The following is a 25,606-nucleotide window of genomic DNA, read 5'->3' on the forward strand; positions in this document are numbered from 1 at the left end:
TTTTGTATATTGATTTAATGTGCTTGTCAAGTCTTCCTCTAACTTATACTATTTATAGTTGATTCTTCGGCCTTTCCTTTAGGTTTACTTAGCATAAAACTTGAGGAAAACAGAGGAAAAGCTTCATGACATTGGATTTGGCAATGATTTCTTGGATATGACACCAGAAGCACAGGCAAGAAGAGAAAAAAATAGTTAAATTCATCAAAATTAAAGACTTTTTAATCAAAGGACAGTATCCACAAAATGAAAAGGCAACCTACAGAACCAAAGAAAACATTTGCAAATCATATAGCTAATAAGGGTCTAGTGTCCAGAATAAAGGTCTACAACTCAGCAACCAAAAAACAAACAACCTAATTAAAAAATGGGCAAAGGACATGAAGAGACATTTCCTAAACAAAGATGTACAAAATGCCAATAACATATCAAAAGATTCTCAACATCATTAATCAGTATCACTTCATGCCCATTACAATGGCCACTTACCAAAGAAGGAAAATAAGCATTGACAAGGATGTGGAGAAATTAGAACCCTTGTACGTTACTGGTGAGAATGTAAAATGGTGCAACCACTGTTAAAGACAGTATGGTAGTCCCTCAAAAAATTAAACACGGGCACCTAGGTGGCTCAGTCGGTTGAGCATCAGACTCTTGATTTCGGTTCAGGTCGTGAAATGGAGCCCTGCGTCAAGAATCCCGAGCTCTGCTTGGGATTCTCTCTCTCCCTCTGCCCCTCTCCAGCTCACGTTCTCTTTCTAAAATAAAATTAAAAAAAAATCAAACATAGAATTACCATATGATCCAGCAATTCACTTGTAGGTAAACACCCAAAAGAATTGAAAGCAAGGACCCAAATAGTTGTATACCAGTGTTCACAGCAGCATTATTCGTGTAGCCAAAAGGAAGGTGAAAGTAACATAGGTGTCCTTTGATGGATGCATTCATCCTTATCCATTTGATTATCCATTGATAAGCAAAATGTGGTATATATGTGCAGTGGAATATTAGCCTTAAAAAGGACTGAAAATCTGGCATATGCTACAGCATAAATGAACCTTTAATACGTTACACTAAGTGAAATAAAAGGACAAAGAGTGTAGGTACATGAAATAAATTCATAGTGACAGAAAGTAGAATAGTGGTTATGGGGAGTCAAGGGAAGGCAGAACAGGGAGTTTTTAATTATTACAGAGTCTGCTGGGATGATGAAAAATTCTGAAGATGGCAAGTCATGATGGTTGTACAATATGAATATACTTAATGCCCCTAAATTATACATTTTAAAAATGGCCAAAATGGTAAGCTTTGTTATATATATTTTATCACACACAAAAAAAATTGTGCATACACTCATAACCACAAGCCAATAGCACACTTCTGCAATGGTTGGCTTAAGAATGTCAAGAATAGTAACAATAATAAAGATAACAATTAATTGAGCTAAACAAAAGAAAAAGAAAGAAAATGATCTCAAATCGACAACCTAACATCACACCTAAGGACCTAGAAAAAAAAGAGCAAACTTAAGTCCAAAGCTAGCAGAACAAAGGAAATCAAAACTAGAGCAGAGATAAAATAGAGAACATAAAAACAGTATCAAGGAAATAGAAAATTGGTTCTTTGAAAAGACCCACAAAATTGACAAACCTACAGCCAGACTAAGAAAAAAAGATGCAAATAACTAAAATCAGAAATGAAAGTGGGGGAATTATTACCAACCTCAAATAAGTAAAACAAACAAAAAGGAGTAATAGTACTTCAACAAATAAACTAGATGAAAGTGGACAAATCCCTAGAAACACACACATTACCAAAACTGACACAAGAAGAAATAGAAAATGTGAACAGGCCTATAACAGATCAAATCGGTAAAAAAAAAAAAAAAAAAAAAAAAAACTTTCCAACGCCATATATTCTTATGAATATAGATGAAAAAGTTCCTCAACAAATTCCCAGCAAACTACAACAGCACAGTAAAGGGATTATATACCATGACCAAGTGGTATTTATCTCAGGAATGCAAGGGTAGTTCAACATAAGAAAATCAACCAATGTAGTAGATCATACACACACACGATGTGTATATCATACATATAGGATATACACACATCATATGAGAGGACAAAAGGGAAAAACTACATGATGATTTCACTTGATGCAGAAAGAACTTTTGATAAAAATCCAACACCCTTTTATGATAAAAGGACTCAGAAAAATAGGGACCAAAGAATAGGAATAAGTAGAATAGAGTGCTACGAACTTCAACTTTATAAGCATTTATGGAAAACCCCACAGCTAACATCATACTCAATAGTGAATGACTAAAACCTTTCCTTTTAAGATCAAGAACAAGGATGCCCACTTTTATCACCACTATTCTACACTATACTGGAAGACTTAGCCAAAGTAATCAGTCATGAAAAAGAAAAGGAATCCAATTTGGAAAGGAAGAAGTAAAACTATCTCTATTCACAGGTGATGTTATCCCATATGTACAAAATTCCAAGAAATCTACAAAAACTCTAGTGCTGATAAATTCAGCAACATTTCACAGTATATCAATGCAAAAATTCATTTGTTTGTTTTTGCATATACAACTCAAAAGCAAATTAAGAAGACAATTCATTTGCAGTGGAATCCAAAAGAATAAAATATCTGTAAATAAATTCAACCAAGGTGAAAAGACTCGTACGATGAAAACTGCAGCAATGTTGCTGCACTAAATGAAAAGACATCTGTGCTATTATGGGTTGGAAGGTAATTTTATTAAAATGGCAGTACTACCCAAAACAATCTATAGGTTCACTGTGATCTCTATCAAAATTCCAACAGCCTTTTTTGTAAAACTGTTGTGGAATATTCAAATGTTAAGTTGCTTTGTATCATTAACGATAACTGTAAGCAACCCAAACTAGTTATAACGGAATTTTAAATTATCTGGTGTATGCTGAAAGTGCCATAAGAAGTTGAGACAGGATTCAATGATTCTGTGTTTTCTCATTTAGGGTCGAGTGATTTAAGTACGAATACCCAGTTGACAAGAGCCGTGTCTTTTGAAGCTTTAACAGAACTCCTACACTGATTCTCCAGTCTCCAATCACACTTGTATGGGTGCCTTTGTCCTCCACCCTTTAAATGCTCTTACGCATTTTGAGTACTGTTCCTCCACATGTCAGATTCCTGTATAGTCTTAAATATTTCACCATATCTACCAAGGTATGTAAACTTTATAACATGCCTCAGAGAAAAGATTTTGCAATCATGCAAATCACAGCCTGTGAGCAAACTGCTCCCCTCTATACTTTAGTTTCCTCATCTGCAAAACAAGACCAGTAGGGTTGTTACGAGGATTAAAGCCAATGATTTACGTAAAGCATCTCCAACAATACCATGTACACCATAAACTCTAAATAAGAGCCAGCTAATTTTGTAACATACCAACATTGGATGCATAATTACTATCTTCATTTTGTAAAGAACACGAGGAAGTAAGCCCACCCTATTCCTCAGCTTTTGCCACAGCTATTCAAACTCAAAGTTGTCATAGGCAGGATTTTGTTTAAGGCCTTGAACCAGGCTTGTTTAAGAGGTCACTACAGCTTTATGAAATGTTCTATTGCCATCTTTTTTTAATAATAAGAGAGACCAAGAATAGAAATTTGTCCCCTTCTTATGTTCTTTCCAGCTAGAAATGCCAATACATTACAAGTAAAGGAATCTAACGTTCATTCGTTGTTCAATTTGTTGCACGGTCTATGGTATAACACAATACAGCAATGCGAGGGAAGAAATTTATTTTGTTTAGTGTTAAAAAAAAGATAAATTCACTGTCAGTATCACCAAAAGATAAATAGTATTTCCATAATTTCGAGTATGACCAAAGCACACAGGCCATTAGAAATGATATACAAAATTCTGAGGGTAGCAGCTTCCAAATGAAGTATTTAAGATACTTTCAATTGTAATGATCAGTAAAACGAAAAGCTTTGGCTTCTGACATATGTAGGTGGCTCTGCAATTGTTTAGAATGCTTTGCTTCTAGTCGGAGCTGTCTAGTTCTTTCTCTGACAGCTTGTTGCTCTGCTAGTTTTTCGATCCGTTTCCTTCGTAGCCATCTGTAGAAAAAGATATGATCAGAACTGGTGAGTATAAACCTCTCTTTTGCTGTAAAGTTACTACTGCAGGCTATTAAAGGAAATTGAGTTCTTTACATTGAAATGCTATAGTCACAACAAAAATTATTAAAGTACTAACTGAAAAATTTCAGACTTATCCCCTATGATCACACAAGGAAGCACAGTCACATTTGCAATCAAATACTTAAAATTAAGTTTCTCTTACAATGAAACTGCCAGCTAAAAAAACTGGGTTTTTAGTAATAAATACAATATTTCACATGTGATAAAGGTCCTATTCTTTTTTTTAATATGATTTTCCAAGCAATCAAGTATTTGATAGATTCCAAATAACTTATTTTTTGCAACTAGCTGTATTCTAAAACATGGCTCAGTTAGGTTAAGAATACCAACATACAGAAATATTGCCTTACCACTTGCAATGAGCACTGGGTGTTGTATGTAAGTGATGAATCACTGAATTCTACTCCTGAAACCAATACTGCATCGAATGTTAACTAAAATTTAAGTTAAAAAAAAAGAAAGAAAGAAAGAAAGAGAAAGAAAGAAAGAGAAAAGAAAGAAAGAAAGAAAGAAAGAGAAAGAAAGAGAAAAGAAAAGACAGAAAGAAAGAAAAGAAAGAAAGAAAAAAAAAAAAAAAAAAAAAAAGAAAAGAAAAGAAAAGAAAAGAAAAGAAAAGAAAAGAAAAGAAAAGAAAGAAAGAAAGAAAGAAAGAAAGAAAGAAAGAAAGAAAGAAAGAAAGAAAAAGAAAGGTTACCTCGTTCTTGGTAGACATTAACGTGCTCTATGGTGAAGGAAGAGTCCACATTCTAACCAGTTTGAATCTATAACCTTGCTTAGGTAAAATAACCCCCAAATAACTGTATACACACATATGAAAGTATATATGTGGTATGCGTGTATATACACACTTGTTTTCAGAAATAACCCTAAACAACGAAATAACTGTGTCAGAACTGAATAGACTTAAGCATCTAAGCCAAGGTTGTGTGGTCCTGAATTAGACACTACTTTGAGCAAATTAACTGTAGTCACTTAGGGGTCAATTGGGAAAAAATAGGATTCTGGACTGGGTATTAGATGAGATTGTCAATAAAAATAAGCAGATTACAGAACAGTATAACCAGTATGATCTCAATTTATATTTTAAAATTATAAATGTACGTATAGAGAAAAGATATGCACTAAGGTACTAACAGTGATCTCTGGGTGATGAAAATGTGACTTTTCTGCCTCCACTTCCACAATGCACATTTACTGCTTCTGTTATGATAATTACATATGTTAAAAAAAAAAGGAAAGGAAGAAAGAAGCACAGAAACAAAGACAGAGACAGCAAAAAAGACAGGAAAGAAAGGAACTTCAAACAACTGGACTCATTCCCTCTCCCAAGGCCTGCTGGCAAAATTCTGAAACCAGGTCTGTTTCCTCACAATTAGTCAGGTAATACAAAGTATCCACCAGGTAACTGAAAAGAGCAGGTTTGCCTTGAAAGTATCTGTCCAAAATCTCTTTTTCCATTTGGTTTGTACAGATCTTCCTCCTCAGCCTGTCTTTCTTTACATAAAAATATTTCTTGGGAAATGCAACTCTTTATTCAGTTTTTCTGAGGAGTGTATAAGAGAAGCTGTAAACAGTCTTTGGTCCATTTCTCTAAGAAGTGAACGAAATAACAAATAAATGGCAGGCTATCAAAGGTTATCAGACTGGTGAAATATAAAATAATTTTGGTATTGAAAATATCTTGAAGAGGGGTGCCTGGGTGGCTCAGTCAGTTAAGCGTCGCACTCGTGGTATCAGCTCAGGTCATGATCTCACGATTCGTGAGATTGAGCCCCACATGGAGCTCTGTGCTGACAACCCAGAAGCTACTAGGGATTCTGTCTCCCTCACTCTCCGCCCCTCCCCCATCTCCAAAAATAAATAAACATAAAAAAAAATAGAAAATACCTTGAAGAAAGAAAGAATGGTATATAGATACAATGCATAGTATGGAGCTAAAGAATTTTCTCAGGTTTTAGAAGTGTGGACTTAAAACTGAATAGATATGTAATATAAGCAATAAAATATTTTGTGGTATTTTTTTTCCAAGCTTTCTTGACGATATAACTCTCTACAATGACTGTGAGAAAAGGGAAAACATGCCCTGCCTGTGACTTACTGTTTAAAGGCCCTTTCGCGGCCTTCGGTCCCTTTAAGGAAGAATAAACATTCCTCCTGCTTTCGTAGTTCTTCTGTCTTTCTTTCTCTCAGCTGCTCTTCGTGCTTTTTTTTAAGCCATAATCGAAAAGCTTGTTGTGGATCTCTGTTTTCCTGCTGATTACAAAAACAAGCTTTATTTAATTTTCAATACACCAAAACAGCTTTTTGAGGCCCTGACTATAGGACCCTACAAGAATATGCGTTCCACTCATCAATTTTTCTTAATAATGCCAACCTCACTACCTGCACTCCTAGCATCCAAACAAAATATATCGCCTTTGACTCACACCACTGATTGCCCGCTGTCAGAAAACCCAACACTGTATTCATTGCCCAGCGCCTTTCAAAAGTCTTATTGAGGTAAGCAATAAATGAAGAAGGTTTAAATGCAGTGATTTGCAAACTTTTCAATGATGAGAGCCCTTTGACAAGTAAAGTAATTTTTCACACTGGCACAAAAAATAAAACAGGGTTGAAGAAAGATTGGGATAGGCAATATGAGTGGAGTTGAGGTCTTTGTAGCAATTCCTGAAGGAGCTCCCTGGAATGCAGTTGGAAAACTAATGATCTGACACTTCTGTTATTCACCCTTTCTTTTAAATTCTGTCTTTGTTTTTAACTTTTAAGAGCATCTAACTACCAAGCTCATCTTCAAACTGTAACTACTCTTATGGAGGGCGGCCATAAGGATTTGCAACCATAAGAATTTTCTCATCAGGATAACAGCCGTGATGATTCTGTCATAAGTAAAAGCCAGTGGGAGTAGCTTATTGTATATACAGTTCCTCAAACTTCATGATGGATCCCATCTTCAGGGAATTTTCACAGTTGAAAGAGCTCTTCTGTGAGAGAATAAAGAAAGCAAAGGGACAGATGTGGCGTGAGGGGAAAGCACGTCTCATCCTATGGATGCCTGGCTAACACGCAAAGGACCTTTCCTTTATGTATTCATTTAACACTTTCCCCGAACATGAGCTCTATGATACAGAGCATACACTTCTTTCATCTTGCATTTTCCTTTATCTATCACTCCCATTGCCAAGTATGTTCCATTTTAATTTATATAATTTATGTAACCTAGGATCTTTGATTTGCAATGCTGAAGTTTGTGAAGAGGACCCATGGACCTAAGGATCATCGCTGAACACCTAGAAGCCTGGGAAGGGCTGGAGATGACTAAAAAGGGTTCACGCTGGAATTCGAGATCGAGAGTCAAGGATTCAGAGGTGACCAGGATTTACTGGTATCTCTGTTCATTTATTCATTCAGCACTTACAGCTGTCTCCCACATACAGTATATACAGGCACACTGGTACGGGGCTGCATCGGTGAAAAAAACGAGGCTCCCCCTCTTCGTATTCTGTGATTGCAGGACACGGTGGTCCTCGTCACACGCAGCTACTTAAATAAAATTTAAAATTCAGTACTTCACTCACGTCAGCTACATCTCAAGCGCTTAATAGCCATGTTGTGGCTAGTGGCTACTTTACTGGACGGCACAAACGGCATTTCCATCATCACAGAAAGTTGTACTGGGCAGTGTTACTCTAGATGAGGAGATGAAAACAGATGATCGATCGATTGATAGGTCAGATTCAAAAGAGAAGTATGGTGAGGAGAGAGAGAAATACGGGGGAGGTGAGGAGAAAGATGGTATGTAGACAGAAAGAGGGGGGGGGTAAGTTATTGGCTATCTGGAGGACGAGCATTTCAAGCAGTGGTAACAGTAAGAGCGAACGATCTGAGAAGAGACTGTGTTTGGTATGCTCAATAAACAGCAAAGAAGTGAAAGTGAAGCTATGGCAAAGTGGCTGGAAAGAGGTAGGAGACGAAGTGAAAGAAGGCTATGGTAGGCGACGGCAGGAACACTAGGCAGGTTTTATTTTGAGACGAGAAGCCACTGGAGGTTTCTAAGCATAACGGACACAATCTATACTGGGGATTCTCTCTCCCTCTCTCTGCCCCTCCCCACTCATGCTTGCTCTCCCTCTCTTTCTCTCTCCAAATAAATAAATAAATAAATAAATATTTTTCTTTAAAAAGAAGCTCTGAATTGTATTCTTTAAAAACATGAACGATGGCTGAACGTAATTTATTTCAAAAAATGTTCATGTTAAAAGGCATCATGGTTATGTATTTCCCTTCGGAATTTTTTTTTCTTGATTTGAAGTCTGTCTCAAAGATTAACTTTAATGAGAGACCATATCATAAATGAATCGTATTCTCAAGAACTTTTGTGAATTTTGTCACTTTGAATTTGGACGCTTAACTGACTGAGCCACCCAGGCACCCCCAGTTCGAAGTTTCTATTATCCCCAAATAGGACACAATAGAACACTGAAGCGTATGTTTATTTTTATAAATACCCTATAAAAATATTATGTTGGGCTGAGTGCCATGAAGCCTGAGGGTCCACCATCCCCTGGGAAACTGCAGGCAGTGCACTCACAGCTGTGTTTTTCTTGGTCACTGAAACGTACGCTCCTCTTGTCTGCAATACTTTTCAACATTACAGCAACGTGCTGTGCCTCTCCCCTCCCAAGCCTGAATTCCCCGCTTCCCTCAAAAACTTCCCTAGTTTCTCCCTTGTAATTCCCATTCAAAGATATAAAAACTCCTAAACATGTCCATTCTCACAAGATACCGAAAGGGCCCTGGACTTAAACCTCCTGTGTTACCCAAATCCGGATTCTCCCCCAAGACGCAGTTTTCCTCTCCCAAATAGACTCTGCATTTCCTGCCGAACTTCAAGTACTTCACAGGTCAGGTGCAGAAGTTAGGACGCACTCCTTCATACTCTTCAGAACTCTGTGCCTCTACTCTTCTAAGTAAAGCCACACTCTTCTGACATTTACACCATTTGCTCCCTTAATTTCACAACCTCTGGTCGTTCAACATCCAGCCTCACAGAGTTCTCATTTTCTCATCCTCTAGGCCTTTCTCCAGGGCCCTTGACACCCAGTCCTACAGCCACAGCCACATCCCCACAAACTGGGGATGGAGGGCGGCCATTAGTCTTTGAAATCACTGATCTTCTCATTCTCCACGCTAGCCATAAAATACATCTCTCCAGTCACGTTTCAACAGCTTCACCTGGATATTTCGTAGGTACCTCCTCCACCAGTGTGTTACTCTCTACTGCTCCAGTGAGTGGCACCATCATCCACCGAGCTCCTCAGAAGAGAAAACTGGTACATTCTCTTTGCACCTCATTCTCCCTCACACACATATCTAATTCATTACAAAATTCCTCCAGTCAGTATTTCAGAACATCTTAAATGACTCCTCTCTCTCTCCCTCTCTTTCTCCCCCTCCCTCTCTCCCCCTCTCCTGTTACAATTCTAGCCCAAGTCACTATCCTTTCTCCCTCATCTACAACTACATCTGCTTTTCAATTGCTCTCCCCACATCTGCTCTTGCCCCCTTCATTCAGTTACAATAATTCAGTCAAGACTATAAACAGAAAATTCACAGAATATACACATGGTCATATGTACTCATGAAGAAGAATTAAGAAGATAAACCACATAAAGTGTTAGTCAGGATGTGGTAAATATTCGCTCTTACACACTGTTGGAGGGACTATAAATTGATACAACCTTTCGGGAGGTTAATTTTTGCACATTTAACTAAAAATTTCACTCTGGACACCCAGTGAGTCATAGATTCCACTCTTCAGAAACTCTCCTATAGAACGAACATGTTCACTACAGCACCCTAACCCTAACCCTATTGTCCTAGTGAACAGAACAATATCGGAGCCAAGCTGAATACCCACAATTGAGGATTTAATAAATTATCTCTGAACAGAATACTATGCAGCTACTTGAAAAGAAATATCTAAATGTAATGACCTAGAAATAGTCTCTGAAGACTTAAATGGGAAAAAAAGCAAAGTGTATCACAAAATTTTGATTTGTGAGACTGTAAATATAACTAAGACTTGGAAGACTTGCACACATTCTAAAAGTGCATATCACTAGGAGATGAGTCAGGGGAGGGCACAGGACTGAATTTTCAATTTTTTATTTCTATGCTTTTTAGAAAAATTGGTAGGGGTAGGGATGGTTTTTTGCTTTGTCTTTGGTTTCCTGTAATGTTTCAAATTTTTTAAAACTAAATAATTTGGTGTCTTTAATTTGTTAGCTTTCATGTAAGATTTAGATGTATCTATTCTTTTAAAAAAATTTTTTTTGAGTATAGGTGACACACGATAATGTCACATTACTTTCGGGTGGATAACATAGTGACTCACCCTCTCTAGGCTCACCACAAGTGTAGCTACCATCTGTTACCACACAACACTATCACAATATCCTGTACTGGATTCCTCATGCCGACCCTTTTCTTGCCATGACTTATTCATTCCGTAACAGGAAGCCTGTACTTCCCATTCCCTTTCACCCATTTTGCCCATCCCCCTACCCTCACCTCCCGGCGCTGGCAACCACCATTTTGTTCTCTGTATTTGTAGGTCTGACTCTTTTTGTTTGCTCATTTGTTTTTCAGATTCTACATTATGTGTGAAATCAAACGGTATTCGTCTTTTCTCCATCTGTCTATATGTCTATTGGTTTTTTTTAATTTTTAATGTTTTATTTATTTTTAAGATAGAGAGAGACAGAGCATGAGTGGGGATGGGGCAGAGAGAGAGAGGGAGACACAGAATCTGAAGCAAGTTCCAGGCTATGAGCTGTCAGCACAGGGCCCGACACAGGGCTCGAACTCACGAACTGTAGGATCATGACCTGAGCCAAAGTCAGACGCTCAACCGATTGAGCCACCCGGGCATCCCTATTGTTTTTTATATGTTTATTTATTTATTTTGAGAGACAGCACAAGCATGGGAAGGGCAAAGAGAGAGGCAGAGAGAGAACACGGGGCTCCATCCCATGAACCGTGAGATCATACCCAAGCTGAAATCAAGAATCCGGTGCTTAACCGACTGAGCCACCCAGGCACGCCATATGTCTGTTCTTAAGTAGACCCATTCTGTAGAGTTTGTGTGTGTGTGTGTGTGTGTGTGTGTGTGCATGTGCGTGTGTGTATGCACGTGTATGCCATCTTTGTCCTATTTGAATAGCAAAGTTATAATATCCTGAAAAAACATATTGGTAGTTTTCCATTTCCTGTGCTATAAAAGTCTGAATAAAATAGGACTCATTTGATTTTCACAGGCTTCTTAGAATTTAATTGTAAAGTCATCTGTATGTTGCATCTTTTGCAAGGGTTGCTCTTGGACCACTTTTCCTACTTTTTCCATAATTTCTTATTCTGATATTCTCATTTCTTCCTGTAATTCAGCTTTCATATCTGTATCAACTTACATTTCATAGAGAAGATTTACTTACTCTGCTATTCATGTCTTCGATTTGCTTTGCTCGCTGAATTCTCCTCATTTCTATGACCTGCTCTCTTTTCTTTTGCAACCATGCTTTAAATACCATGTCATTCTCTTTTTTCTTTTCTTTTTCTTCTTCTATTTTTCGTTGTTCTTCCTGGTGGAAAGAGTTATCAAAAGACATTCATGAAAAACTAATAAAATTGTATATGAGTTATTAGAGTAGGGAGATATATTTTGAGATCTGAAATTAGCATTCTCTGCTCCTAAAACTTTCCATCGGAAAATTGGGCTTCTCCAAAAAAAAAAAAAAAAATAGGGACTCTAATTTGCTTAGGAATAAAATTAAGGTTGATCAGATAAATGAAATTGGAGAGATAAATTCTACAATTACATAGATGTACAATATATGTATGCATGCTGTTCAGAAATTCCTTGAATCTCTCCTTCATTTCCTGGTTTACTTTTGGAATTAAACCCCTCAAATTGTAGCTTTGCCAAAGAAAATAAAAAGGCCACCACACTCTAGAAGCACTATATGGTGTCTACAGGAGCATCATAAATGTTTGAAACATTTTTACATTATTGTTAAATTTGTTAATTGTGATAAATGACATTGTGGTCATGAAAGAGAAGGCTAACATCGTCATTTAGAAATATATATTAAAATGTACAAGTGAGCAATAATGCTCTACCTAGGACTTGCTTTAAACATACATCAGCCAAGAAACAAAGGAGATGAAGCAAATATACCAAAATCTCAATGACTTTCAAATCTGGGTGATGGGGACACAGAGATTAACCATACCTTCATATGTGTTTGAAGTTTTTTATTACACTGTTTAAAAATATTTTTCAACTAATATATATTCACAAAGTAACATTTTTTGTTATCAGAACAATATTTAGACAGTTAACTACAGGAACAAAGTGAATGTTTTATATGAATTATTCAATGAATGTTATAAAAGGAAGTTTCTTAAACTTGAGGAGGGGTACTTAAACCAGTTGTGTAGAGCTATAAAATAGTCACTAGGAGCAAAGCGGAGCATGTCAGGAACATATCATAGTGAAAATTGTACTGAGCTAAAAGTTAGGAGATCTGAGTAGCAAGCAGGCTGTGATCATACTATGTCGATTTGGTCAAGCCACTTAACTCTGTATTCTCCTCTACAAGATGGAGTGAAATTAATGAGCTCTCTAGTCTCTCCCAATACTAAAATTTTATCACTTAAATGAACTGAATTATATAATCTATGCTTTAATTTTCTTCAAATGGTGGAATTCAGAGTTCTTTCTTTACATTTTAACAATATAGCAAGTCTTTCTAATTCCTTTTGATTGAACAAAATGTAAGAAGGAAAGAAAATATCCTATCCAATAGACAGCACAGAATGTCTTTTAAAATACCGATATACTGGAAAGGTGTGTATAATTTTGTGGCAGAATCCTGGTGATACTCGCCTTTTAAAAATACGTACATAGGGTGGCTCTGTCAGTTGAGCATCCGACTTTGGCTTCAGGTCATGATCTCACGGTTCATGAGTTCAAGCCCCACGTTGGGCTCTGTGTTGACAGCTTAGAGCCTGGAGCCTGCTTCAGATTCTGTGTCTCCCTCTCTCTCTGCCCCTAACATCCCCTCCCCACACCCCTCCCCTGTATTTTGTGTGTGTCTCTTTCTCTCAAACATTAAAAAAAATTTAATAAACATATTTGCATATATGTGAATAAAGACTGAAGATTTCTATTTTGAAATACCTATATACTATTTTCTAAGCTCTAAAAAATGCTTATATAAAAGGTGAATTTATCACAGATTAAAATTTACATTTATTTGTAAGTTTCTTTTTACAAGAAGGACCTTGGGTAATGTAAAAGGCGAAATAAAATGGATTCACCTTATGTCAAGGAATTTTAAAATGGAGTCAGGGGCCATTAGGATGTGGGCCTTATGCAAGTCCTCACTGGGTATAATCATAAACTTTTGAATTGGGCCAAACTACCAATATAACAAGGATTCTACCAGTACCCGCAACCTGCTACAGTAACAGACTTTTTCTCAGCAATAGCCTTAGCCACCAATTATGTGTAGCCAAGATTAGTTTTCTGCTGTCAACGCCAAACAAAATTCTTTGTAAATAATGTAAAGAAGCATTCTTTTTTTGCCTCTAAAAACGCTTGACTTTTGTGCCCTAGTGGACATAATTTGGGTTGCTACCCAAATCTCTACTCCCCAAATTGCAATTCTGAGACCTGAAATAATAAGTGCTTTTGTTTTCAGTTCTGCCTCTTTTCTCAGTTGATGATGTCTTGCATCAATACAGACAGTATGTAAGATGATTATCTTTCTGGAGGAGCTTTTAGATATTACACAGAAGATATCAGCCGAAGTACAGATAATGCAGTTGCCAAAGAAAACAATGAAATGATGCACTTAGAATAGATACAGTATAGCAGCTCAACTCAGCAAATATTTTGTTGGGTATAAACAAGGAAAGCCTTCCCCTGAAACCAACTAAAAAATATGAAAAAGCCTTAGCATTTCCATACAGTCTTGAGCAAGCATATAAGTAATAAAGACCATGCCTTGAGCAAGTGCATAAACCAAGGGAAATTTAGTTCTGAGGATCCTGACATGAGAAAAGTGCATCTCGGCACCAAGAGGATCAAAATAAAAACGAAACTATTTCTGAGTCACACCAGTTCAAGATTACTCAGTCCAGTAGTGAAAAGACACTGAAATTCTATAAAACCTCTCATATAACATTTGTAGAAATATACAAATGCACTTACACATTTGTGTGTACAGCAAACATTATTATAGTTCATTCTCAAATGTTATTTTGTATTGTCATCAAGTTTGGTGTTAGCAGATCCTTTTAAGTACTGCTATAAACCAAGCAAACTAAGTCTGCGAGTTACAGTTCAGATATTAGTGGCCAAGCAAGCTAAACTTTATTTAGTATGCATTTTTTCAGATTCCTGCCTGAGCATTCTATAGGTTATAAACCCTTACTAACTTTGTTTTTCACCTTTTTCTGCTAATATGGGCTCCTTATTGAAACACCAGAAATTTCCTTGATAATTTCCTACATAATTCCTATACAATTTCTCAATAGACACCAAGAAAATAGATTTTGACTCCTATTTTGCTCTAAACAAGTTGAATGATTTTGGTAAAGTTAATTAAACTTCTAGACTATAGATTTCTTGTCTGTAAAAGGCTCTTTAGGAATTCTTCTAATTGTAAAATTCTATTTACCTGTGATCCTGCTGAAGTTTGGCCTTTACAGTCAGATATTTTCTGGTTCAGCTTAATATCATCAGGTATCCAGTAAAACAGAGAACTGGGGCACTGATTTAAGTCATTTAGAGAAAATTCACCAGTTTTACTACCTGGAGTTTTCATTAATAAAACACAGTATTATTCAAGAGCTATGAAAAAAGATCCCAAATGAAGTAAGCATTGCTAAGAGAGTCACTCAGAATGGAGTGGAAAGGGCTTGAGAAGTAGGACCGATGCAGGTCTCTCCCTGCAGTTCTCAGTTCTCAGAACAACGGGAACTTCTGACTCTTGCCAATTGCAACCAGAACTCCTCCTTCTACTTTGGACTGAAATAGAGATAATGTAACACCTGTGAGCTAAATAGTCAATTGTGTATTAGATAGTTTAAACTCTGCCCCCACCAATCATAATTCTTTCAAAACAAGTTACATGACCTTGTGGGTTTTGTCTTTATAAGCCTGCACTCCCCACTCATAATTCAAAGCACTGTCAATTTTGGTTGACCTGTGTTTCCCGGATTGCAATCCCAAAAACTCCAAATAAACGCTCCAGTTGCTTCGCAGCCTCTTCTTCATCAACATTACTGGGCATAGCTGGTAGGATCTCAAGTACCCGACCTCTGTCTCCAGTGTTGCCGTGGATTTGAGTCAGGTACCAAGAGTCCATTGCACTCCTACATATCCTTGGTGGCTTCAAGTCACAGTGATAAATCCTCTTGGTCCTGAACCTCCCATCTTGGTCAAGGTTCAGGCCTTTAATTGGATGTCCTCTGTTGCTTGCTTCTGTCCTCACTCATTTTTGAGGGGAGGATTCCATCTTCACTCATTCTGAATGGAATATTTGGGTTTCAGGTTCTTGGTAAGTACTCAATTATGGGAAATAATTTTTTTTTAATTTTTTTTAATGTTTATTATTTTTGAGAGAGAGAGAGAGAGACAGAGACAGAGACCAAGCAGGGAAGGGGCAGAAAGAGAGGGAGGCACAGAATCCGAAGCAGGCTTCAGGCTCTGAGCTGTCAGCACAGAGCCCGATGCGGGGCTCGAACTCACAGACCGCGAGATCACGACCTGAGCCGTAGTCGGCTACCCAACCGAGTGAGCCACCCAGGTGCCCTGGGAAATAATTCTTCTAAGGAGCTTCTAATATTCAGCCCCCTATTGTAACTCCTGCAGTATTTATGTTAAGGAATATGGTCTTTCTTGCTGTGAATTTTTGCCCCATTGGATCAAATTACCCAAGATGATTTAAAACTTCATTGGTCAAAATGGACACTTTTGATGTCCTACAGCTAGTTTACTTGCATGCACAATTGGAAAAGGCTTATAAAGACAACCAAATGGGATGCCTATTTCAGTTGGTACCTGGGGGGTTTCAAACAAAGTCAGGATTTTAAAAATCTCGTCTTTACAAAATGCCATTTCTAAACTAACTGAAGCAAACAGACAACTTTAAAAAGACCCGTCCTCTCTGTCTCAGGCACCGTCTCGTTCCCTTCCTCCTGCTTTGCCTCTGGGCGTGCAACAGCCCTCTTGCACCAAGGACCTGCCTCTGGGGCCATCTTCCTCCTTCCCTCTGTACCATCTGTGTACCCTCCTCCACTTCCTCATTCCAATTTTCTTGCCAGAATTCTGGGGACAGCTCTATAAGGATCTTCACAGCACACAAATAAAAATCCTTAGTAAAAGACTTTGGTCATCTGAGCGGTTAACTCAGATTAACTTAGCAGGTAACTTGGGTTAACTAACTTACGTAAGTTAGTGCATCTGCCAGAAATACAATTCAGAACCGCTATTCTTTTGAGAAGAGCTTGAATCATGCCTGAATCACGGTATAAATTTTAAAATGAAACCATAAGGTTTCTGTCTATAGCTACCTATATGTTACATATGTCTACATATGTATGTGACAGTGATGTGACATTTTCTAGCTCTGATGGCACTGTCAAAGTTAATTTATGAAAAAGGTCCATTTAATTGGATTAAAAACAATGAAGTGCTTCCATAAATTAAGTAGTCAAAAAATTCCCAGAAATACAAAAACCACTAACCCAAATCTTTCTCAAGTTCACATGATCTGAGACAATCCTTGATAAATAAATGCTAGTTTAATGGAGAACAAACTGCTGGTTACCAGAGGGGAGGTGAGTGGAGAACTGCGTGATACAGGTGATGGAGACTGAGGAGTAGACTTGTGATGAGCACTGAATGTTTTATGGAAGTGTTAAATCTCTACACTGTATACCTGAAACTAATATTACACTGTATGCTAACTAACTGGAATTTGAATAAAAACTTTAGTAAGAAAATAAAAGCAAAAAATGCAAGTTTATGTTTGCTGGTTTAGTAAAAACAGGAATGCTTTCAGGGTTATCAGCATCACGATGAGGCAATGGAGATACACAACTTTTTCTACCTGGATTTACTAGTCGTAAAAGCTCATGCTATTTCTGTTTCAAAATCTGTCAAGAAAAGAAATATCTTAAGATGATGATTAGCTGTTTAGTGTTTTAATCCAAGTATAATTACTAAAAGCAAGCAATCTAAGTAAATTTAAAGGAGATCAAAATTTATGCTGAATTAAACTAGATAACAAATGTTCATTAACCACCTAAATCATTTCAAAATATATAGCATAACATACTGAAATATTGATTGCTAAACCTAAGTTTATTTAGTTTTGGCTTTTAAATTTTTTTTACAGAAAGACAAAAATATATAATATTTAGGTCTATTTAATAAACAAACCTATGCAAAAAAAAATTTAAATGACTAGGAGGGGGATTATACTTCTAGAAACTATGGAATGATGAGGGGCGCCTCGGTGGCTCAGTTGGTTACGTGTCTGACTCTTGACTTCAGCTCAGGTCATGATCTCAGGGTTTGGGAGTCCGAGCTCCTTGTCGGGCCCCGTGCTGGCAGTGTGGAGCCTGCTTGGGATTCTCTCTCTTTCTGTCCCTCCCTCGTTCTCTCTCTCTCTCTCTCTCTCTCTCTCTCTCTCTCTCTCTCTCTCTCTCTCAAAATAAATAAACTTTAAAAAAGTGACATAAAAATGATGAAATGATGAAACATATTTATAAATGTGCCAGTCCACAATGGTTTCTTAGTTTTCACTAGGAATTAAGATTCTAAGGGTTAAAAATTCTATTCAGTATTTTTGAAAGTAAAGCTACTAAAATTCAACAAGGATGTAAGAAAATGACTGTATATGGAAAGTAAGAGAGGAAAAGTAGAGTGTGTGTTTTTGGTAAAAGAAGGTATGGGGAAGAAATGAATTTTGTTGAGGGAAATGAAAGTGATTTTGTCATAGAGCTGATTATTTCAGAAAGAGAAACAAAAAGAGACAAACTAAAATAGACACAGAAAGTTGTAGAAGGTTCATAGGAAAGAAGTCTTGCAAAAGGAATTTCATGTGTAATCAAGCTGGCCAAGGTTAAAATTAATGTATTTAAACTTCAGTTTTGACATCCAAAGTACACTAGTGCAAAATTTTGGTTTTCTCTGTTGAAAGGACAAAATTTTCTCAGATTGTTGGCCTGCCCTTCATAAGAGATTGTACCCAAAGTTTCTTTACTTTTAATGTAATCTGCCTAGGAAACAGAGTCTATGTTTTGTCTTTATCACGTCTTTGATGACTTGGGAAAGCTGAGTCTTCTTCTCTGTTAAGACCAGCTAAGGCTTTTGTAGCTAACTGTAATCTTCTGTATTTGTCCCTGATAATTTAGGTAAATGGATAATGAAGTATTGTTTTATAATTTTCTGTTATCCTATTGGGTCAAGTGTCCAAACGTTTTGATATTTTTTACAAACTCCCCCAAATCAACCTCTAAATGAAGTCTTTTTGATCTGGAAAATTCCGTAGGACCTATTAGGTTTATTTGATATGTTAAATCACATGGGAAGCATTGTCAAATAAGAAATAATATTAAACTTTCTTTATGTAACATCTGTACAGTGTTCCAAATACTGTGTGAAATCCCTAGAAATCTGATTATTTCCTGATACAATGTTATCAGTCATCATTTTATTTTTTATTTATTTATTTTTTTAATTTTTTTTTCAACGTTTATTTATTTTTGGGACAGAGAGAGACAGAGCATGAACGGGGGAGGGGCAGAGAGAGAGGGAGACACAGAATTGGAAACAGGCTCCAGGCTCCGAGCCATCAGCCCAGAGCCTGACGCGGGGCTCGAACTCACGGACCGCAAGATCGTGACCTGGCTGAAGTCGGACGCTTAACCGACTGCGCCACCCAGGCGCCCCAGTCATCATTTTAAAATGTATGACAGGGGCGCCTGGGTAGCTCAGTTAGTTAAGCGTCTCGCAGTTTGTGAGTTCGAGCCCTGTGTCAGGTTCTGTGCTGACAGTTCAGAGCCTGGAGCCTGCTTCAGATTCTGTGTCTCCTTCTCTCTCTCTCTCTGCCCCTCCCCTGCTTGTGCTCTATCTCTCAAAAATAAATAAACATTAAAATTTTTTTTAAATAAATAAAAAATAAAATGTATGTCATAGGGGCACCTGGGCGGCTAAGTCAATTAAGCATCTGACTCTTGATTTCGGCTCAGGTCATGATGTCATGGTTCTTGAGACTGAGCCCCGTGTCAGGCTTCACCTACCTGCTTATGATTCTCTCTCTCCCTCTCTCTCTGCCTCTCCCTCTCCCACCTCTCTCAACATTAATAAACTTTAAAAAAATAAAAAAAATAAAAAATAAAATGTATGTCATAAAAATAAGCAACCCCCACTGCAAATGCCATTATAATGAGAATGATACTCATTATACTTAGCATCTGTCCTCCAGTAGATTAACCTTTTATGAAACCCTCTTGCTGTCTCCCCCAAATGTCATCGTTTCAAACTATCATTCTCTAAATCCTGCCTTCTAAACCCTTACCTTCTGATGACAGAGACATCTCTTACCCTCTGGGCCCTTTGAAATATGGCAGTTGAATTTTATCTAGCTGCCACCATCTCAAGGACACAAATATGTTCTAGTAATGGCTTGTATGTTTTCTCACTGTGCAAGAGCCTTTCCTAGTCATGGAACTATGGCCTCAGTTCCATGGTAAATATTACTGGAGAAAATAAGTCCAAACTGAGGCATACCCTCGGAACCTCACAGTGACTGAGGGAGCTATTTCACAAAACAAATATCATAGGCCATTTGCCACATCTGGCCAATATCACAACATTTTCATTGCACATATCATCCCCAATAAGACCTCCCAACTGGCAAATCTTACTGAGTCTTTCAGTCTGCTTTGGTCTAAAGCCCTCCCCTTCAACTTATTTAACCTCAAATCCACTCTATTTGGTAAACACTAATTATCTCCCTTTGAAATCATTACCAGAACACCTATGAGGATGGCCTACTACTGAAAGGAAATCCACTAATCTATTGCAAAGATCTTATCAAGGTACTTGAAACTAATACCGAGCTCCTACAGCAATCTTTTCCCAGCACACTTCTGGGTGACAAACATCTTCAACATCATGATCTCCCACCTGGACATTTGCTTCCTGGAAATGTCACCCACACAAGGATGCCCTCCAACCTCACCGGGAAGGGCCACATCAAGCATTTGTTAACTAACCCCCAGGCTGCTAAACTTAAAGGCGTTGACCCATGGGTTCACAGTTCTTATTAAAAAAAAAGGGGGGGGGGCATCCTCTCCTGACTGGACATCCCCACCCACAAGAGATCTCAAACTAAAAATATCCAGACCCACTCAAAATCAACAATCTGGGTGAGAAGCAGATGGCACCTGAGGTAGACAGACAGCTTTCCCAAGAGTCATGACCAGGCCTGTATATCTCACAAGAGACTCTTCCTAATGCCTCATGGCCATGAAATATTTGGAACAATCCTTGTAGCAGGCACTTTAGCACTAAAGTGCCTCCTATATTTGGCTCTTGCAGACATGCCAAGGCACAAATAACAAGTGTTCCCCAACAGACACTCGTAGCTGCAAGACCCCCCTCTTACAAAAGATTCTTTCAGCTAAGATGTGAAACACACAGCTACCCTCCTTCCGTCTGCTCAAATAAAACAGATCCCTGGTTTTCTCCTATCATGCCCTCTATACCGATAAATGAGTCCATAACCAGTTCTAAGCAGAGATGCTTTGCACCCCTACAGGACACATTTTCGTCTGCACTTACAGGGGACAATCTTGGGCATCTGCTTGCCTAGACAGCTGGAGAATGGCAAAGCAATGCCACCTGGGATATCTAACTTCCCTTTCTTCTGTCCTTAAGTTAATTACTAAAGGATAACCATACAGGAACTAATCATAGAACTAAAAGGAGTCTCCCCGCTAAAAAAAAACTGAAAGAAGATAATTATCCAGATGACAACCCCTCCGAATAAAAAGATAACAGTTGGGGGCGTTCCCAAGGCTATGGTCTCCCAGGAGAGAAGAACTTCAGTAAAGGGGCCCAGTTTGGGAGGATCTTCAGTTGCTGGCTTGGAATGAGTACATGATTGGAAATCTTTCTTGAACCATCAGCAGAATTGCCAGGTTCACTGCCTGAGCTATTAGAGCCAGGGCAAGTCTTTGGATACTCTATCTCATGTTGTCCTCAATAATAGCATAGCATTAGGTTATTTACTTGGGACCCACGGTAGAGTCTGCCATCACTAACACTTCTTGCTGTACATGGGTACTTCCCGTCGCTTGGAATTCAAAACTGCTAAGATTTTTAAGCTTGCTAAATCTCTAAGGGGAATCCCATCCTCTAAAACCTCTGGTTGGTTAGATTTCAGAGTCTCAGATATTTTTAGCTGACTCCTGACCAGAATTGGGACCTGGGCTACAAGTTATCTTATCACTGTTTTAATTTGTTCTATACTCATTATTATCCCACTGTCAATGCTTTTCACAGCCAATGTTTCAAATCCTGTCAGAACTCAGATAATCTTTGTTCAAAGACTCAAAACCATTCACCAGATGTACCCTTTGACTGAAAGAAAGGAGAATCTAATTGACTTCTAGGTCTTATTTCCTCAAACCTCCTTGTTACTCAAATGTGGCCGAAAAACCCTCACCTCGCATGCTTATAGAACACATCAAGTAACAATCACTATGAGATTCCACCCTCCAAGGGACATGAGGGGCCCAGAGCAAGTTGCAGGTTGCCAACCACTCCAATAATGAAATAGGACTACATGATCACAAAAATCTGTCACTGATGTTTTCCTGCCAGAAAGACCTTGATCAGAAGGGGGAAATGTGAAGGAAGATTCAAAACGAAGTAAGCATTGCTAAGACAGTCACTGAAAATAGAGTTGAAAGAACATTGAGGAAGTGGGGCCTACGCATTGTCTCCTATTTCAAGTCTCCTGTTTCAATTCTCAGCCCACCATGATCTTTCGGCTTTTGTCAATTGCAACTTATCAACTGCAACCCTGACCAACCTGGTGAGACACATTCTTGTACTTTGGATGGAAATTGTAACCTGTTGGCTAAACAGGGTATGTGTATTAGCTAGTCAGCTTAAACTCTGCCATCACCAATCATAATTCTTTCAAAACAAGCTATGTAACCTTGTGCTTTTTGCCTTTATAGGCCTGCACTCCCAGCTCACTAGCTCACTATTCAGAGCACACTTTTGATTTAGGTCGACACTCTGCCTCCTGGATTGCAATCCCTAAGACCCCAAATAAATGCTTTGGTTACTTCACAGCCTCTTCTTAATCGACAGCACAAAACCACCATCACCATCACCATCATCATCATCTTGGATTCCATATGGAATTTTGGAAATATTTTGTTAAGGTTATTAGGCTCTATTCATCTAAAACTAAAATCTCTGAAATCAAGGAATTATAGGCATGGAAGAATATGTGAAAACACATACACACATAAGTCAGAATTATAATCCAAATCTACCTGCTGCCTCCTAAACCCCAACAAATTTGTGCCTTCATTTTTCCACAGGACACCTGATTTTCACCTGCTCACATCAAAATTACTTTCAGCAGTCACTTCTCTGAGCCTCATCTTTAAAATGAAAGGATCAGATGATGTCATCACTGAGACCTCTGTCTCTAACACAAGTCATTCATTACTAGGCCCTGTGATCCCTCCAAGAAAGGACCAAGATAATCATGGTGTTTACCCCATAATCTGCACTCTTAATATTTAACCACTTAATCTAACAATAGAAAAACAAAACAAGCAAGCAAATCTACCCAATACTTTGAGGAACTATTTCAAGTACCACTACATTTATAAAACATGAAAACACATCCCGCTTTCAATATGATGCCTGCTTATGTGCTCACCTCTCTCTTTAGCTTTTCTCTCTTTTGTTCTAGCCGTTTTTGCAGTTCTTTCTGTCGAGAGGAAAGACAATATGTTGAGGTCACTGGAGGTGTATTTGCAGACTGTGTCCTGTGATTAGGTTTCCCATTCCCCTTACTTCGATCTGAGTTGGCAGCAGAACTTGGACGAGTCTTGGGGTTGGCTGGTGGCTGAGGGATATAAGCCAGTGGCTCTTCTGTTGATGAATGAGCAACAGCATGAATCTTTGCTATCGGCTCTTCTTTCTTGACACTATTGACATTTGAGTTGGAAGATCTGGATGACAACTGGTGAGGCTCGTTTTCTGTACTATTAGTATTAATGGGGGGCAAAACCCCCTGACTCTCAATGTCTTGTAAATTCAGAAGTTCAAACTTTCCATCTCTCTCGACTAGAATTTTCCTATCCTTGTTCTCTTCACAATTTCCATCAGTTAGTGACATGAGCACATTTTCTTGTCCAAATTCCTTGGAAATACGTAACTGTGAGAGTTTTCCAGACATACTACTTTCATTTTCAAGATAATTTTTGTAAGTATCAGTGTCTTCCAGTGGAGGAACTTCCAGATCAACTAATTTGTCTTTGAACTTAAGCTTCCGTTCCCTTTTATCATTCACAGGTTCTTGATTCTGTAGAATCTTGTTGGCTTGTATAATTTTTTCCATAATATATCTCCTTACTTCCTCATCCTCTTCCTCCTCCAGGGCTCTCTGGCTTTCTACTTTGGATTCCTGGAAAGAGTTTTCACTATCTGAATCTGATATGGGATCCAAAGGTTGAATACTCGGTACAGAAATGAAGTCATTTCTTCTTGGTGAAACTTCATCCTTCAAAGATTTGTCAGGATCAGAACTCTGTTCAGTGTGTTCTGTTTCTGTTTCATTGTCTTTTAATTCTTGGTTAATATTCTCTTCATTCCCACAAGCCATCTAAAAAAATATACATAAGGTTCTCTTTTTCAGTAAAAATTGAGACTCTTTGTCCATTTATATGTAGATAATCCAAAATGAAGTTTCATAATCATGCAATATATTTTATGAATGGGAAAATTTACATGCTTCTTATTTACACTGTGCTCATAATATTTGAATTCATATTTATGAGCATCCCAAGGGAAATACATGTGACAATAGCACTTTAGGAAAAATTTAATGCTAAATCTGAATTTGATGTTGCTAGGGGCTAGGTTAATATTTTCAAAAATTGTATGCTAATTAATGAAAGGGTAACTACAAACAGTACATTATTATGTTACTATGGTTCCTCTATAAAATCTTCCTCACTTTAAATTTTCAGAAGAAAATTTTGTTAAGTGTTTTCTCCTTATAATATTTCTATTCTTCAAAAAACTATCTTTCTCCCCAGGACCATTACAATATCAGCCTTTAGTCGAGTTCTAATCACTCTGAGCTTCTTACAATCTTTTCAGATTATCATTGCTGCCATTTTCTGCAGAATCTATATCCAAATTCCAGTCAATTTTTATCTACGGATGACATTTTCCTTCCTCAACTATCCTCTGAGGCTCCAACAGTCTATGCTAAACACCATCATAAATTCAGTTTTATATTAAAAAAGCGTAATTCCACATGAACCATAGATCAATATTATCACATCACAAAACCCTGCTCTACACCTGTTTCTAATTAAAGGCTTCTTATCTAACATCTTTTCCACATACATGCATATTCACCAACCAAACAGAAACACTTTTCCCCTACGATATTTTTGTCCTTTTTCTCAGACAATTCTCTCCCTCCTGAAACAATTCTATGGGAACTACTACTTGCTGCTCTCTTCAACCTCGTAAAATCCCCTTCCGCTTTTACATGCTTAAAGGTCATCTTTTCTGATAGCCATCTCTTCCTAACCTGCACAGCGTTGCCAGATGTCTGATAAGCAAAGAAACCTGGCCCATTAAAATGTCTAACAAACAAGTAAACTAAGATTTCTGCGTTGTAATTGGTTTTTTTAAGCCGTAGTTGATTTTCTAGTTCATTCCGACAGTATCTGTTTCCTAATTATTCTTTGGTTTTCATTTTTTAAAACCCACTGCAAAAGAAGCCAAAGTAACCAAAAAATTCAGTGCAATAAAACTGCCACTTTTCACACCCCCCCCAGCCCTCATCCCAGTCTCTATCTCTGTCATCCATTTTTCCTGCCAGCCTCAGAGGAGGAAGTGATTATAATCACCCACAAAAATGAGTAAGATGGATGAGAGCCCTTTGTTCTGAAGCTGCCATTTCCCCAGCACCCACAATAGCCTCGGATACATGGTAGGTGATTATTAATATTTTCTGAATGAAGAAATGAAACAATGAAGCATCATCATCACTTCT

The 25,606-nt window shown here is 37.8% G+C and overlaps 1 protein-coding gene across 9 annotated transcripts in view; it reads right to left on the minus strand.

Moving 5' to 3' along the window:
* Positions 1 to 3,780: 3,780 nt before the first annotated feature.
* CCDC181 (coiled-coil domain containing 181) overlaps positions 3,781 to 25,606 on the minus strand; it is a 29,010-nt gene continuing 7,184 nt past the window's right edge. For 4 of the 9 annotated variants that reach the window (XM_045048424.1, XM_045048428.1, XM_045048427.1 and 1 more), the window contains exons 3-8: positions 23,386 to 24,196; positions 23,249 to 23,299; positions 14,945 to 15,078; positions 11,693 to 11,839; positions 6,301 to 6,455; positions 3,781 to 4,118 (exon numbers count right to left, since the gene is read on the minus strand). In XM_045048424.1, the coding sequence (XP_044904359.1) occupies positions 3,959 to 4,118; positions 6,301 to 6,455; positions 11,693 to 11,839; positions 14,945 to 15,078; positions 23,249 to 23,299; positions 23,386 to 24,196 (1,458 nt within the window). In that variant the 3' untranslated portion in view covers positions 3,781 to 3,958. Of the gene's footprint in view, positions 4,119 to 6,300; positions 6,456 to 11,692; positions 11,840 to 14,944; positions 15,079 to 23,248; positions 24,197 to 25,606 lie in introns of all 9 variants that reach the window. The other 5 variants (XM_045048425.1, XM_023248040.2, XM_045048430.1 and 2 more) reach the window with 5 other exon arrangements.

This window comes from Felis catus, chromosome F1 (genome assembly GCF_018350175.1).
Source record: "Felis catus isolate Fca126 chromosome F1, F.catus_Fca126_mat1.0, whole genome shotgun sequence".
Classification (NCBI taxonomy): Eukaryota; Metazoa; Chordata; class Mammalia; order Carnivora; family Felidae; genus Felis; species Felis catus.